Source organism: Aphelocoma coerulescens, chromosome 7 (assembly GCF_041296385.1).
Source record: "Aphelocoma coerulescens isolate FSJ_1873_10779 chromosome 7, UR_Acoe_1.0, whole genome shotgun sequence".
In the NCBI taxonomy this organism is placed as follows: domain Eukaryota; kingdom Metazoa; phylum Chordata; class Aves; order Passeriformes; family Corvidae; genus Aphelocoma; species Aphelocoma coerulescens.
The window spans coordinates 1074842-1088720 of record NC_091021.1 but is presented as its reverse complement, the minus strand read 5'-3'; the positions used below and the strand labels follow the sequence as shown (position 1 = coordinate 1088720).

Genomic DNA, 13879 nt, shown 5'->3' with positions numbered 1-13879 from the left:
GTGTCAGGTACAGCTTGTCAGCTCTGAGGTTGGCTTTAAAGACTAGTTCTAGAAAAGCTTGGGAGAAAAAAGGTCAAATAACAAACACCTTGGGTGTCAGTGTTTAAAATACCAAATAAAATGCTCTTCATGTTGCTCTAAAAATGAAAAAAAAAATTGCATTAAAAATTAATTAAGTCTGCATTAAAAAAAAAAGCAGTTGGGTTTTGTTTTATTGTCTGAATGTTTAAAACTGTTGAGTGGCCATCAGTGCTTAGAAAAATCCTGATTTTTCAACAGGTGGGCTGGTGAAAAGGATTCTAGAAACAAAGAAGGATTATGAGGCGTCCCAGAAATCATCACAGACCACAGACAGGGTGAGGTGGCAATGGCCTTCAAAGAAGCGGGAGATTAAATGTTGCAATTGTGACCTTTTTCTTCACTTCAAATTTGTTTTATTCCATTTATGATCAGGCTTTTCTCTGTCATGTCTTGTCTTGCTTATGGGATTTTTTTCCACAGTTGAGAAAGGGAAGGTAGGTTTTGTTCTTGCTGGTTTTTAGGGTTTGTTATTGTTGTTGTTGTTTTGATCGCTTTTGAAGTGTGTGGGAAGGATCTAGCAGTGATCACAAACCAGAAGGAAAAGGTTGGACCCCTCATATTTAAGTGTCTTCCTGTTACAGCAGAGAGCTCTGGCTTTGCAAAGCTCCTGGTGTGAGAGGCAGCAAAAGGCAGAACATTGGGATGGGCTTTCCTGATCCCTTGACCCCGTGGAAAGTTTCTAAATCTGTTTGGATGTGCTGGTGAGAGGCACTGAGGCACTGCAGGGATAAAAGTCTCACTAAATTAGACAAGTGTGTCATGTTTTGGGGAGGTGAATGCATTTCATGAACTCTTACATCTTCCAATCACATTTCTTTTCATCTTAATTCAGTACTGTAGGGTTTTCCTACCTGTATGCTTTTCAGGAATGGTCTGTAGTGTTTGAGTCCAGCTGTTCACAGAGCTCTGTGAAATCAGTGGTGACTCTTGAAGCCTGGACCTCTTGTCTGCCTCTTTTTGCTTTCCTGTCTTTCCCAGCACGTTGAGGAAGTTGGGATGGCAGATCTGACTCTTGGGGGAGTATCCTCCTTTTTCTGGGGTTTGGGATTGGCTGAGATCCATGAATTCCTTCCGTGTATTGCAAGGGCTGTGGTTGACAAGCCCAGGTAGGTTTAGATGGGATATTGGAAGGAATTCCTCCCTGGGAGGGTGGGCAGGCCCTGGCACAGGGTGCCCAGAGCAGCTGTGGCTGCCCCTGGATCCCTGGCAGTGCCCAAGGCCAGGCTGGATATTGGGGCTTGGAGCAGCCTGGGACAGTGGGAGGTGTCCCTGCCATGGCAGGGGTGGGAACGGGATGGGCTTTGAGGTCCCTTCCAGCCCAAATTCCTCTGGGATGATTCAATGAATAAAGAACCAAATCCTTCTAAAAAGAGGAAAACACCTTTAGATTGGTGTCCAGAATCTGTGAGGAGCAGTTTTAGCTTTACCCAACTTGCTGAATGACGTCCAGTTATTATAAATGTGCTTCTCGTGGTCCCTGTGATCCCTGTGATCACTGAAACACCTCTGCCAGTGGGGACATTTGCCTGCTTGGAGAAAATCTGCCTTTAGAGAATGGTTTGGATACAAAGAAGGGCCCCAGGCTGATTCTGCTGTTGATGCAGCAGCTCCAAAGCTCACTCCTGAGCTGGCACCTGAGACCAGGCCCTGCAGCTGTCCCTGTTCCCGGGTTTATAACTAGATGGTGCTGTTGGATCATCAGTTGCCAGGCTCAGTGTGGGAAGAGCATTAGGAATTCATTAGTGCTGGCTCTCAGCACTCCCTCACCGTGGGCTCTCCTGTTTGCTGGTGTCTCCTGTCCAGCACTGGGCATGGAACAGGATAATAGAGGGAGGATTTACACAGTCACATGGATTTCAAGCTCAGGAAGCTTCCTCTGGTGTCTGTGCTAGATTTTCTGGTTGGCTTTTTTTTTCTAACTAAACCAGTCCCTTTTTAACCCCTTAAATATTTTTAAATGGCCAATTGTGACCCTCTACAATAACCATTGAGTCCCACTGCTGGTTTTCAGCCCCTAAAACATCCATTCAGTGCTTGTTTGTCTTTTGTTGCACTTTTGAAGCCCTGCTCTGTGTTAGCAGTGCCCAGAATAGACAACTAATTCTGGAAAAAAACCTGCTGACTTCCTAGTCCATCATGTGGAAACTTGCCCAAGCTCCTGGAATTCCATGGGATCGCCTATCCAAGCAGCTGGCTGCTACTGCAGGAGGTTTCCTTGCTGCTGCTGCTTTTCAGATTATGGGGTGGAAGTGGTTGGGATCCAGACAGGAGTGTAGTTTTCCTGAAGTTGTGATCCAGAGGGAAGTGTGGTTCTCCTGAAATTATGATCCTGAAGCTGTGATCCAGAGGGAAGTGTGATTCTCCTGAAATTGTGATCCTGAAGTTGTGATCCAGAGAGGAGTGTGGTTTCCCTGAAATTATGATCGTAGTTTTCCTGAAATCCTTGTGATCCAGAGAGGAGTGTAGTTTTCCTGACAGCAGAGTTGAATGGAGAAGATGATTAAAAATGCTCAGAGTGTGTGACAGGCACTTGCCAGTTCAGAAAACAAGAGCTGGAGACATGACTGAATCTGGGGAATTGATTTTAGAGGATGGAGTTGCTATGACACAGGAGACAGTAAAAGTAAAAAAAACCAAATTTCCAACATGGCCTTGCCTCTGGGAATGTTTCCCTGTCTATTTAATTTGTTTTCCATCAAACTCTCCAGGAGAAATGTCTTCTGCATCAGGATGCAGCTGTATCCCAAACTGTGGCATGCATCACAGAGTAAAATGAAGGGTACTGCTGCATTTTTGGAGTAAGGTATTCAAAAATCCAGGGAATACTTGAAAGAAAACTTTGGGAAATTCCATCTGCTGAAATCATGGTCTATCTGTCACTAGAATGTTCATCTTCCCTCATTTTATTGAACTATTCAATACATCCAAAAGAAATGAAGTATTTTCCTGCTTCTATTCATTAGTCTTTGAAGCCTTGACTTTCTGCCAGTTGGGAAAACGAAGAGGGGAAAAAATAGGAGCCTGAGTGCTGGAACTTTTGGTTAATCCATTATCAACTCCAGTATTCAGCAAAAAAATGATCAATGGATCTGCCTGATTTATTGGGGGTTAATCAGCCAGAAACGAGGTGAAGTTGGTGGATTAATACTTAATCCAAATGTAACAGTGGTGCCCTCTCAGGGATGTTTCACACCTTCCAGCTGCTGATGGCTGAGGAACATTTATTTATGTTAAAAACATTCCTCCAAAGCTCTTTCTGTGCTGTGTTGCCCAAACATGCATTTGCTTTTTGAGGAGTTTTACTAAAGGAAAAGAAGGGAGAAGCAAAGAAAACTGGGACTTTCATTGTCTAGGTTTTGCATGTGCAGAAACTTACAATAATATACACAATTTTGAGGTCAAACAAAGAGGTCATTCTGGAAATACACAAGATTTTTGCTGCCTTGATTAGCTGTGTTCAGCCTAACAAATTCCTAAAAAAAAAAACCTCCCTAAATGTATTTGTTTGGAATCTAAGCCTCTAATGTTAACCAGAGTAAGAAACAGATGTTCCATTTTGTATTCCACTTCATTTATTTGATGTGTGGAAAAACGTAGGCAGGTTATTAAATAGCTGAAGCAAGTGGGATAACAGAATTCCCATCTTTGCACTACCAAAAGGGCTTCAGAAAAGCAGCAGCCTGGAGGCTTCTGGGAGGAACAAGTGGTATTGAATAGCTCAGCACCTGGGCAATATTAACTTGAATTACCAGTGTGATCCATGCTGCACTTCAGAGCTTGGGACAAATCTAATCAGTGCTGATTCTGTTTGTTTGAAGTGCTGCAGGTCATTGATTTTTGCATTAATCCCTCAGCTGCACAGCTCTGGGTGTGCCCTCCCAGGCCGTGCAGTTCATGTGCTGTGTTAACCAGCTGCAGCCAGAAATCCCATTATTTATCTGACTGATTCCCACCACAGCTTGGTGTGTCCTCAGGAATGCTGACAGGGAAACGGAGGAATCACCTATGGAAGGGTTTCCACCTCTGTGACATCTCTGGTGATGATGATGTGCCGTGAATCCAGTGAGAAGTCTCTCTCACAATTCCTCAAAAATAGGATTTTTAACCCAGCAGCTGAGCATCACAGGAGCTCAGATGGAGGCAGTGTGTGCTCCAGGGTCCTTACAGTGCTCCCAGCTCTCAGGGAACAAAAATGTGCTCCCCAAGCAGTCATTGTGTCAAGCTGTGAACACAGGAGCAGGGCTCTGGCCGCTCTTAGGATAATCCTGGTGCCAGGGCTCCTTTGTGCCCCAAACCACGGAATTCCTGTCCTGTGGGTGCAGTATAAATCCAAGTGAGACAGCAGATGGATCTGTGAAGACAGAGGGTGTGTAAAAGTGGTGGGGCAGCTGTGGTTTGCCCCCAGGAGAGGGTGCAGTGTGTAAAGGACACAGCACAGGGCCTGTCACGGCTTTCAAGGAGCTGGGGCACGGCCTGCAGGGAGAGAAGTTGTTTAACACAAGGAGCAGGTTTATTCCCAGTTCTTTTTCACCAGGAAAGGCTGCTCTTCCAAGAGGAAGAGAGTCTGGACACAGGGTGTGTGAGCTCAGCAGTGTGAGGACAAAGAGAAGGCTGGGCAGGACTGGCGTCGTGGGTGAATTAATGGGATCTGCTGTCACTAATTCCAACTGGAATCATCTCCTGGCTTGTCTCCTCAGGCTCAGGATTCACAGGGCTGGAGCCAGGCTGGGAGAGCTGGGGGTGCTCACCTGGAGAAGGGAAGGCTCCAGGGAGAGCTCAGAGCCCCTTGCAGGGCCTAAAGGGGCTCCAGGAGAGCTGCAGAGGGACTGGGGACAAGGCATGGAGGGACAGGACACGGGGAATGGCTTCCCACTGCCAGAGAGCAGGGATGGATGGGATATTGGGAAGGAATTGTTCTCTGGGAGCGTGGGCAGGCCCTGGCATAGGGTGCTCAGAGCAGCTGTGGCTGCCCCTGGATCCCTGGCAGTGTCCAAGGCCAGGCTGGACATTGGGGCTTGGAGCAGCCTGGGACAGTGGGAGGTGTCCCTGCCCATGGCAGGGATTGGAATGGGATGGGCTTTGAGGTCCCTTCCAAGCCAGACCATTCCATGATTCCATGATTCCATGATTCTGCTTTGTGTGCTGAATACTGCCCCAAATACAGGAGATTTTGGGAGCTGACTTCTCCCCAGGACAGGCTGAACGTGAAGGAAAGTAGGGTGGGTGTGTGGGCTGGGGTGGGTGTTCAGTCCAGCTCTTTTTTAAAAGGATCAAATATGAACTGGGGGGAAAACCACCACCCTCCAAAAAAAAAAAAAGGAAGGAGATTTTAAAAGCCTTGTTGAAAGAGCCATTCTTTTATTTCCTTGTGGAGCCTTCCAGCTCAGGAGCAGGTCAGACTGACTCTGGTAAAGAACATTGTGTCTCCAACTCCTTGGCCTGTGCCTGAACCCCAAAGCTGGCATCAGCAGAAAAAGCATCCTGTTCATTTGAAATGCTTTAACATTTACTGTTTCCCCCCTGGTTCTGTGAAAGAGTTTCTTACAGGGATCCCTGGTGGATAGTTACAATCCACTTAAAACGCAGACTCTGTAAAAACCAGGAAAGGAAAACAGCCTTTATGATCAAAAAATACATTTTATACAATAAAAAGCGCCCCACCTTGTTGGTTTTGCACTGAATATATCCCAGTTCCTTGTCCAAAATGAAGTTTCTGCCCTGTCCTGTAGAAAGAGGTGGGGGGGAAATGGTGGAGCTCAATAAAACTGTGATTACTCGGGTCTGTTTTCCTAGTGGGACATAATAACAGAGTTAAAAGGGGCTGCAGAAACTATTAAAATGCTTGATGGATGTTTGTACTAATTCGATTCATATTTTAAAAACTATTAATTAAAAAAAAAAAGCAAAGGAGAAGGTGTATAAAAAGAAGCAAATGCTGTTTCTCGAAATTCTGCTGGTTTCTGGAGCCTTGTTGATAATTTCCCCCTTACTGATTAAAAATGAAAATCCCTCCTTTCAGATTTCTCAGCCCCCTGCACCCGAGTCCACATTGTGTTCTGCTCACGTTGAGGTAATGGGAAAAGCAGCCTTTTTTCCCAGGAATCCAAGGTAAACATTTATCTTGGTGCCTTATGAAAAACACGAAGGCAAGGAAACGTGTTGGGCCTACAGAAGCAGTCCAGCCTTTTCTATGGGGATAATTTATTGATTCTGGGGCTGCAGTGAAAGGGGAGTTGGTTGAGGTGTAGGGCCTAATGAAAAAGCCTGGAACAATTCGGATCCTGGCCTTTTTCTCCCGCCTGGAAATCTCCTGTTACGCGTTCGTGCAGAGTGAGCAGAGGTGGCATTCAGGCCTCGTACCGCCCACGTCGCCGCGTGCAGGAAACCATCTGCCATAATTCCAGGGGATTCCAGAGGTTTTAACCCATAACTGGGACTGTGGGGCTGGGAACAGGCACTCATGGGTTTCTCTCCCCTTAATTATTTCAAATCAGCGTTAGTTGGCAAAGCTGGAGAGTGTCGTGGTGATAACTCAGAGCCCTGAGCCGCAGGACGTGGAATCGGGGCTGGATTGTCCAAGGACAGCTTGGATGGGCTTGGAGCAACCTGGGATAGGGAAAGGTGTCCCTGCCCGTGGCATGGCTTGGAACTGATGATCTCTGAGGTTCCTTCCCAGCCAAACCTCTCTGGAATTCTGGGATCTTGGTAGCACAGGCGTTAATGAGACAAAGAAATAGTGGATGGTGATTTTCTACCTTGTGAGATGAGGGGCACAGTGTGCCAGCTGAGCTCCTGTGCCTTCAGCCTGGGAAATCTTTCTTGGGAGGAAATGTTTCTTGGGTTTTTCTGGAAACTTGGGTGTTCTGACACCACTTCAGTATCATATAGTAAGTGTTTCAAAGACACTTACTAATTGTTAAAATTGTTTTGGTTTTATTTTTAAACAAACCTATTTATGCACCTGTGTAGTACTTACTAGATTTTTATTCCAAATAGTGTTTAAAAGGTTTTTAGTGGTGGTGTGTTTCAGTTCTTGCAATGCCAGTTGGTCTTGGTGATCCTAAAGGGCTTCTCCAACCCAGACACTCCTGTAATTCCATGACTGACTTTGGATGGGATAGTATTTTCTCCTTTCAGTCTCACTTTTGAAGTATTCAGCTGCACAAAGAACATGCTGGAATTACAGAGACAGTAGAATTAATTTTCAGTATTTACTAATACACTTTCAGGGCTGATTCATCAAAAATATTCCAAGTTTTTTTTGTTTTCACTTGAGCTTTTCAAGCAGTTGTGTATTTTAGCCTGGAATATTTCAAATTGTGAGCTGGATCTGTGTTTATAGACCTGTGTATTTATAGATCTGTGTATAGATACATTCTGTAGGTAAAGTATATCATTCTGGTTTGCTCCTTTACTGAATCGTGGCATTTTCATTTCTATTTTAATTTTGATCCTATACTTCCCTATGGAGGGAAGTGTGGCTGCTTGGTCTGTCTAGGTATTGAAGAGGTCGTGTCAGCATTACAAGGATGAGAAATGGAATCACAGAATCATTTGGGTTGGACAAGACCTCCCAGGCCATCGAGTCCAACCTGTGGCTGGTCCCCGCCTTGTCACCAGCCCAGAGCACTGAGTGCCACCTCCAGGTGTTCCTGGGACACCTCCAGGGATGGGCACTCCACTCCAAGGCCTGACCACCCTCTCCATGCAGAAATTCCTGCTGATGTCCACTCTGTCCCTCCCCTGGCCCAGCCTGAGGCCGTTCCCTCTCCTCCTGTCCCTGTTCCCTGGGAGCAGAGCCCGATTTCCCCCCCGGCTGCCCCCTCCTGTCAGGGACTTGTGCAGAGCCACAAGGTCCCCCCTGAGCCTCCTTTGCTCCAGGCTGAGCCCCTTTCCCAGCTCCCTCAGCCGCTCCTGGGGCTCCAGCCCCTCCCCAGCTCCGTTCCCTGCCCTGGCCACGCTCCAGCCCCTCAGGGTCCCTCTGGCCGGGAGGGCCCCGAGCTGGACACGGCCCCGAGGGGCCTCAGCAGGGCCGGCGCAGGGGACGGGCCCTGCCCTGGGGCTGTGGCCACACCGTGGCTGGCACAGCCCAGGGGCCATCGGCCTTCTTGGCCACCTGGGCTCGTGTTCAGCCCTGTCCCCAGCACTCCCAGGGCCTTTTCCAGCTGCTCTTGCCCCAGCCTGGAGCGTTCCACGGGGCTGTTGTGAGCCAAGGACAGGAGCGGGCCCTTGGCCTCGCTGAGCCTCAGCCCACGGATCCCGGCTGCGCAGATCCCTGCAGCAGATCCACAGCCCAGCAGCCTGGGGTCTGCAGCTTCCCCAGGGTGCCCTCGATCCCCTCACCCACATCACTGATAAAGATGAAAATACGAAACAGGACTGGGCCCAGTACTGAGCCCTGGGGAACAGCACTGGTGACCAGTCCCAGCAGGATGTGGCTCCATTCCCCACCCCTCTCTGGGCCAGGCCATTAGCCAGTTCTTATCCCATAAAAATTGCACTTATCCAAGCCATGGGCTGCCAGCGTTTCCAGGAGAATGCCTTGGGAAACATTGCAAAACTTGGCATTTGGAAAATAGAAATGAAGCAGATTTTCACACCAACCCTCAGGTAATGGCCTGGCTGAGTCTTCTCCCTTCTGAGAGAGCCGTATGTGAAATAAATTCCTTATTTCTTGGCTGAGGCCATGGATAATGGATGGCGGGGGGGAGAGTGGTGAGGGTTTGGAGCACTTAGGAGATGAAAAACAAGGCAATGGGATGTCTTCCTGGGAAGCTGTTGGATCTGATACAACTCTGCTGATGGACTGGAGGTGTCTTCACTTCCCAGTCCCGTGTGGAAAGTGCAGTGCTGTGGATTAAGCCTTCCCTCTGGCTTTGGTGGAGCACAGAGTAGGAAAAGGAGTAGGAGAACAGAGTCGGGATAGAGAGAGAAGGGTTTGAAATGCTGTGAGAACACAGCCCTTCCATCCTAAAGGACAGCAAAGCCATGGATGGCTCCAGAAAAGCTCTGGATGCCGTGGCTGGTGTGGTGTGGGGTATTGGAACAGCTGCTGCTGTGAGGGCTGAACGGGAGGGAGTTTGGGGCCGCGCTGTGTTTAACAGCTCAGCCAGCGCTCCTGAAGTGACTTGGGAAGTGAAGGGCACAGGTTCAGCAGCGTTTGTCACCTCAGCCCAGTTCCTAATGAAACCACTGGAACATAAACTCCCAGTAAGGTCAGAAATCCCAGTGTTCTCCTGCTCCACGTGTGTGGCAGAGCACGGGCAGCAGCCCCGAGCGAGGCTCAGCCTTGGGATCTTCAGCGAAGTGTTCTCCTCAAACACATCTCCTCTGTGTCACTGCGTCCTGCAGCCAGCCCAGGGCTGCTGAAATGTGCTTGGCAGGAGGCCCTGCAGCCTCCAAAAGCCAGCTGAGCAAACAGGCCCGGCTCGCACAGGAAGCCAGGCAGTTGGGAGGAGGGCAGGAGGGGACAGAGGGATGGATTCCCTGTCCCATCCTGTCCCAACACGATGGAGGAGTGCGCTGCCACCTCTGTGTGCACCAGGAATTGTGCCTGGGGATTGGCTCACCCTCTGCTTGGGGTGGCAGGGAAAGGCCTTTCTAGTTTCCTGGCATATAGTAAACCACCAAAATGACTTTAAATATCAAGCTCTGTGTGTCTGGGTTTGGGAGTTTGACCTGCAGGAGTGCTGGAAGGAAAGAAAAACGAGGTTGTTTTTTCTTCATGGGGGAGAAAATCCCCATGGGCTTTTCTTTAATGGCTTTGCTGGAATAAGATTATTCCAGTGTATTAGCAGCGTGGCATCACTTTGCTCTTTTTCCAGCATCCTTCTGCTCCTCCTGGCTTTGCCACTGGAGCAAACTCTGTATTTGAGTTGCAGTGAGCTGAGAGGCCTCAGGAGCTGCACCACAGAGAGTCTGCTGGCTGCACATGAGGGAAGTAGCACAAGCCCAAATTCCTTTGGAGTAGTGGAGTTTATGGAGGCCACACCTGCAGCCTGCAGGGTTTTACAGCCGTGAACAGGAGTGCAAGGCAGGGAATAACCAGGGGCTGTTTTAGCTCTGAAGTGCTGTTATTAGGAAATCCAGATATGCACAGTGGAGGGAGAGAAGCATCTCGAAGGGGCTGATACAGAGCCTCAGAGGAGGCTGTGCCCTGGAGCTCCCACACAGCAACAAAACCTGCTGCTGCTTTCAAAGCTTGCCCAGAAAGCTGTGGCTGCCCCTGGATCCCTGGCAGTGTCCAAGGCCAGCTTGGATGGGGCTTGGAGCAACCTGGGATAGTGGAAGGTGTTCCTGCCCATCGAATAGGATGAGCTGTAAGGTCCCTCCCAACCCAAATCATTCTGTGATTCCACAACTCTTCCATTTCAGACTGTCATAAACACTCTTCCATCCAGTTCCCAGTCTCCAAAACATCCTTCATTCAGCCTGCAGCAACAGTTCCCCCTAATTCTGATGCTTTCCCTATCCATCCCTTGTGTTAGGAGAAGCCACTTGTCTCGGAAGCGTCCAGGAAGAGGGAGAGAGACTTGGTAGCCAAAGAAATCGAGAAGTTCCAGGTGTCCATTCAGACCGTGTGCCAGAATGCCTTCAGGCTGGGCAGGATCGTGGATTACGTCCAGGAGGACATGGATGCCATGAGGAACGAGCTGCAGACGTGGCGGCAGGAGAACAGGGAGCACGCGGAGGCTCTGCAGAGGGAGCAGAGGTGAGCGTGGCCAGGGGGGCTGGGGGCGTCTCTTGAGACGGAGTTTAGGGGCTCTTAAAACTTGCAAACAATGTAAATATTGAACCCAGAGCAGGAGTGGATTCCTAAATGCCAGCCTGCTCTTTGTGCCGTGGATTCAGCGTGTTCTGGTGTGAGTGACAGATCTCAATTCTGTGTCTGTACACTCCTTGAAAACAGACCATCCCTTCCAGTTGTGGGTGCTGTGATCCTAAACGTGAAGCAGAGATCAATGTTTTTGGAGCCATGTTTGGCCCAGATAGATGTGCTGCTCCCTGAATCCATGTGCTTCATCCCTGCAGAAGGGGGATTCTTAGCTGAGGCCTCTCCTGGTACACAGCAATGTGTTAAACGTGAGCCCCAAATCAGAGCAGTGAGGCACTTCCAGTCCTTCAGAACAGGATTACAGAGCAGCAGACATGGAGAAGACAACGTTTCCCACGTGTCCTGGGAGTGGGAAGCTTGGCCTTGTTTGCTTTGCTTCTGTGACAGACAACTGCAGGATCCTAGTGAGGGAATGTCCCTGCAACTCCTAGCCATGTCTTTGGTGGTTTCTGTGGTGGAAATGAGGGGAAAACCAAAGGATTTGGAGATGTGGAGTTTAGCTGGTGAGCCCTTGAGTGACTGGCTAATTCAGAATGACAGCAGGCTCCTGCAGGCTGCCATTTCCTGGCTGTCCAGCATTCCTGAAGATTGGAAAAATTACTGAAAAATTATGAAGGGGGCACATCTGTTTAAAAAACATTTCCTCATTCATTTAAGGTGCAGCTTGTAGTTCATTAGGGTAGGATTTATGAAATTCCCCATTAGCATGGCATTGCCTGTCCTTGTCAGCAGCTCCTGATGGCTCTGTTTTCACATCATGGAATCATGGCATAGTTCGGGTTGGAAGGGACCCTGAAGCTCATCCCATCACCCCCCTGCCATGGGCAGGGACACCTTCCACTGTCCCAGGCTGCTCCCAGCCCCATCCAAGCTGGCCTTGGACACTTCCAGGGATCCAGGGGCAGCCACAACTTCAGAGTTTTAGCAGAAAAACCTGATGAGCCAAGATGTGATTTTTGCTGTTGAATTATGGGTGATCTCCCCTGAACAATATTCCCCTCTATCCATGTTACTAGCTTTGTCTTTGTGCTTCTTATTCCAAACTTTCTTTCAGGAAGGGTGGGAACAACTTAAAGGCCAGGTTGGATGGGGCTTGGAGCAACCTGGGATAGTGGAAGGTGTCCCTGACCATGGCAGGGGCTTTAAGGTCCCCTCCAACCCAAACCATCCTGGGATTCTGTGATTCCATGGAATACTTTGCAGCCTTTCAGGTATTGAAATGTACTTCCTTGGAGGATTAAATAACCTGAAGCAGCAGAAAGTTCCCAACAACATCCTGCTTCTCGTGTCTCTTCCAGCATCACAGACAGCGCTGTGGAACCGCTGAAAGCTGACCTGGCTGAGCTGGAGCAGCTGATCAAAGACCAGCAGGACAAGATCTGTGCTGTAAAAGCAAATATTTTAAGGAACGAAGAAAAAATCCAGAGGATGGTTCTGAGCATAAACTTGTCTTCAAGAAGGTGAAGAAGAGGGAAAAGAGAGAATTTAAAGAGCCTTGGGACTCACTGACATTGCTACCAAAAAACCAAAACCCAAATAGCAGATATGCCTTGTTCAGATGTAAAATGTTTAGGGACCAGAACCCTAAAAATTCTATTAAACCCCCCCATTATTGCATTGATTTTTAGATGTTGATATTATGCAGGATAAAGTGAATGCTCAGGTTGCAGAGCTATTAAAAGAACTTGTTTGTTTAACTGTGAGCTGCTGCTTCTCACTTCCAGAGCCCCCTTTCCCTCCGTGGCCACTTCTCCCTTCACCTCCTTTTCTCCCCTGAAATTCCCTCTGAACACGCTGTCCTGATAAATGGGTATTGAAGAATTCTTTTTCCCCCTTAAATGTTCCAAACTCCTGCAGGTCAGAAGGTTCCTGAACCCTGTTCAGAGCTATCAAGAATCTGATTAGGACCAAGTGAAAACGCAGTTTGAGCATCACCACGTAAGGGAGCTGAAGTGTTTTATCTGCACAGGTGTTAATTCCATTTTTATTGCATATGTTCATTTGGAAAGGATTAATTTAAGTACCTGTTTCCTCCCCAATGCATGTCCTCGTAGCTTTTGCTACGGGAATAATCCCACTGATTTTTGTTTAGTGAGCTGCAGATGTCCGTGGCGTTCTCCTAACGACCTCTGGAGTGTTCTGCCCATGAGAGTCCAGCTTTAGTGATTCCTAAACCTGCAAAGAGTATTAGTGCAGACACAACTGTGGGACTCTGTGCTGGGTGCAGCCCCCAGCAAGGCTGTTTCCAGGGACTTTATGATGTTGTTTGGATCATGGATGAAGTGTTAGTGGCCTTGTTTTTCCTTCTTTCATTGGTGTATCTGGGGTTTTTCGGGTTGGGTTTTCTTTTTTTCCTTCGTGGTTTCTTTATCTGGTGTCTGGACCTAAAAACCCACCAAAAGATCATCATCATAACGTGAGTATTTAGGGTGTTAAATACAGACAGGAAGGGTGGCAGGCTTTGCTGTGGGGGGTTTTGGGGGGCGTGGAGAAATATTTGGGGGCTTGGGAAGGAAGAGGAGAAACTTTTTGATCTCTTGTAACAACAGCCTGTGACTCTGAGCTCTTTGTGCTTGCATGGCCTTTTTTCAATACCTGAACTGCATCCCGGGTCTCAGCACACGAAGGAAAAGGGGTTCAGGATGTCCAGCAGCCCCCCCAGAGCCCAGAAGTGTTGGTGAAAACTTGTGGGGTCACTTTTCCCTTTAAATTCTTGGACTGTACACTACGGGCTTTGGTGGGATTGCTCACACTCCTGCTGAGCTGGTGTTTGTCCCCGTGAGCTTCCCACTGCTACAAGGGCCCAGAGAGATTTGTCACCTCTCCCCCAGCCTTTGTCACCCCTTGGTCCCCTCCCACGCCCCCCTGCATGCACAAAATCCAGCGTGGTGCTGCTGGAGCACAGAACTGGCAGGAAAGCGGGCTGGGAGCACCAGCAGGTGTTCTCCAGAGACATGGAGGGAT

The 13879-nt window shown here is 48.5% G+C and overlaps 1 protein-coding gene across 2 annotated transcripts in view; it reads left to right on the top strand.

Moving 5' to 3' along the window:
• Positions 1-12618, top strand: part of TRAF3IP1 (TRAF3 interacting protein 1) — a 30296-nt gene extending 17678 nt beyond the window's left edge. For both annotated transcript variants that reach the window (XM_069021661.1, XM_069021660.1), the window contains exons 13-15: positions 280-356; positions 10569-10792; positions 12214-12618. In XM_069021661.1, the coding sequence (XP_068877762.1) occupies positions 280-356; positions 10569-10792; positions 12214-12379 (467 nt within the window). In that variant the 3' untranslated portion in view covers positions 12380-12618. The remainder of the gene's footprint in view (positions 1-279; positions 357-10568; positions 10793-12213) is intronic.
• The last annotated feature ends 1261 nt before the right edge of the window (positions 12619-13879 follow it).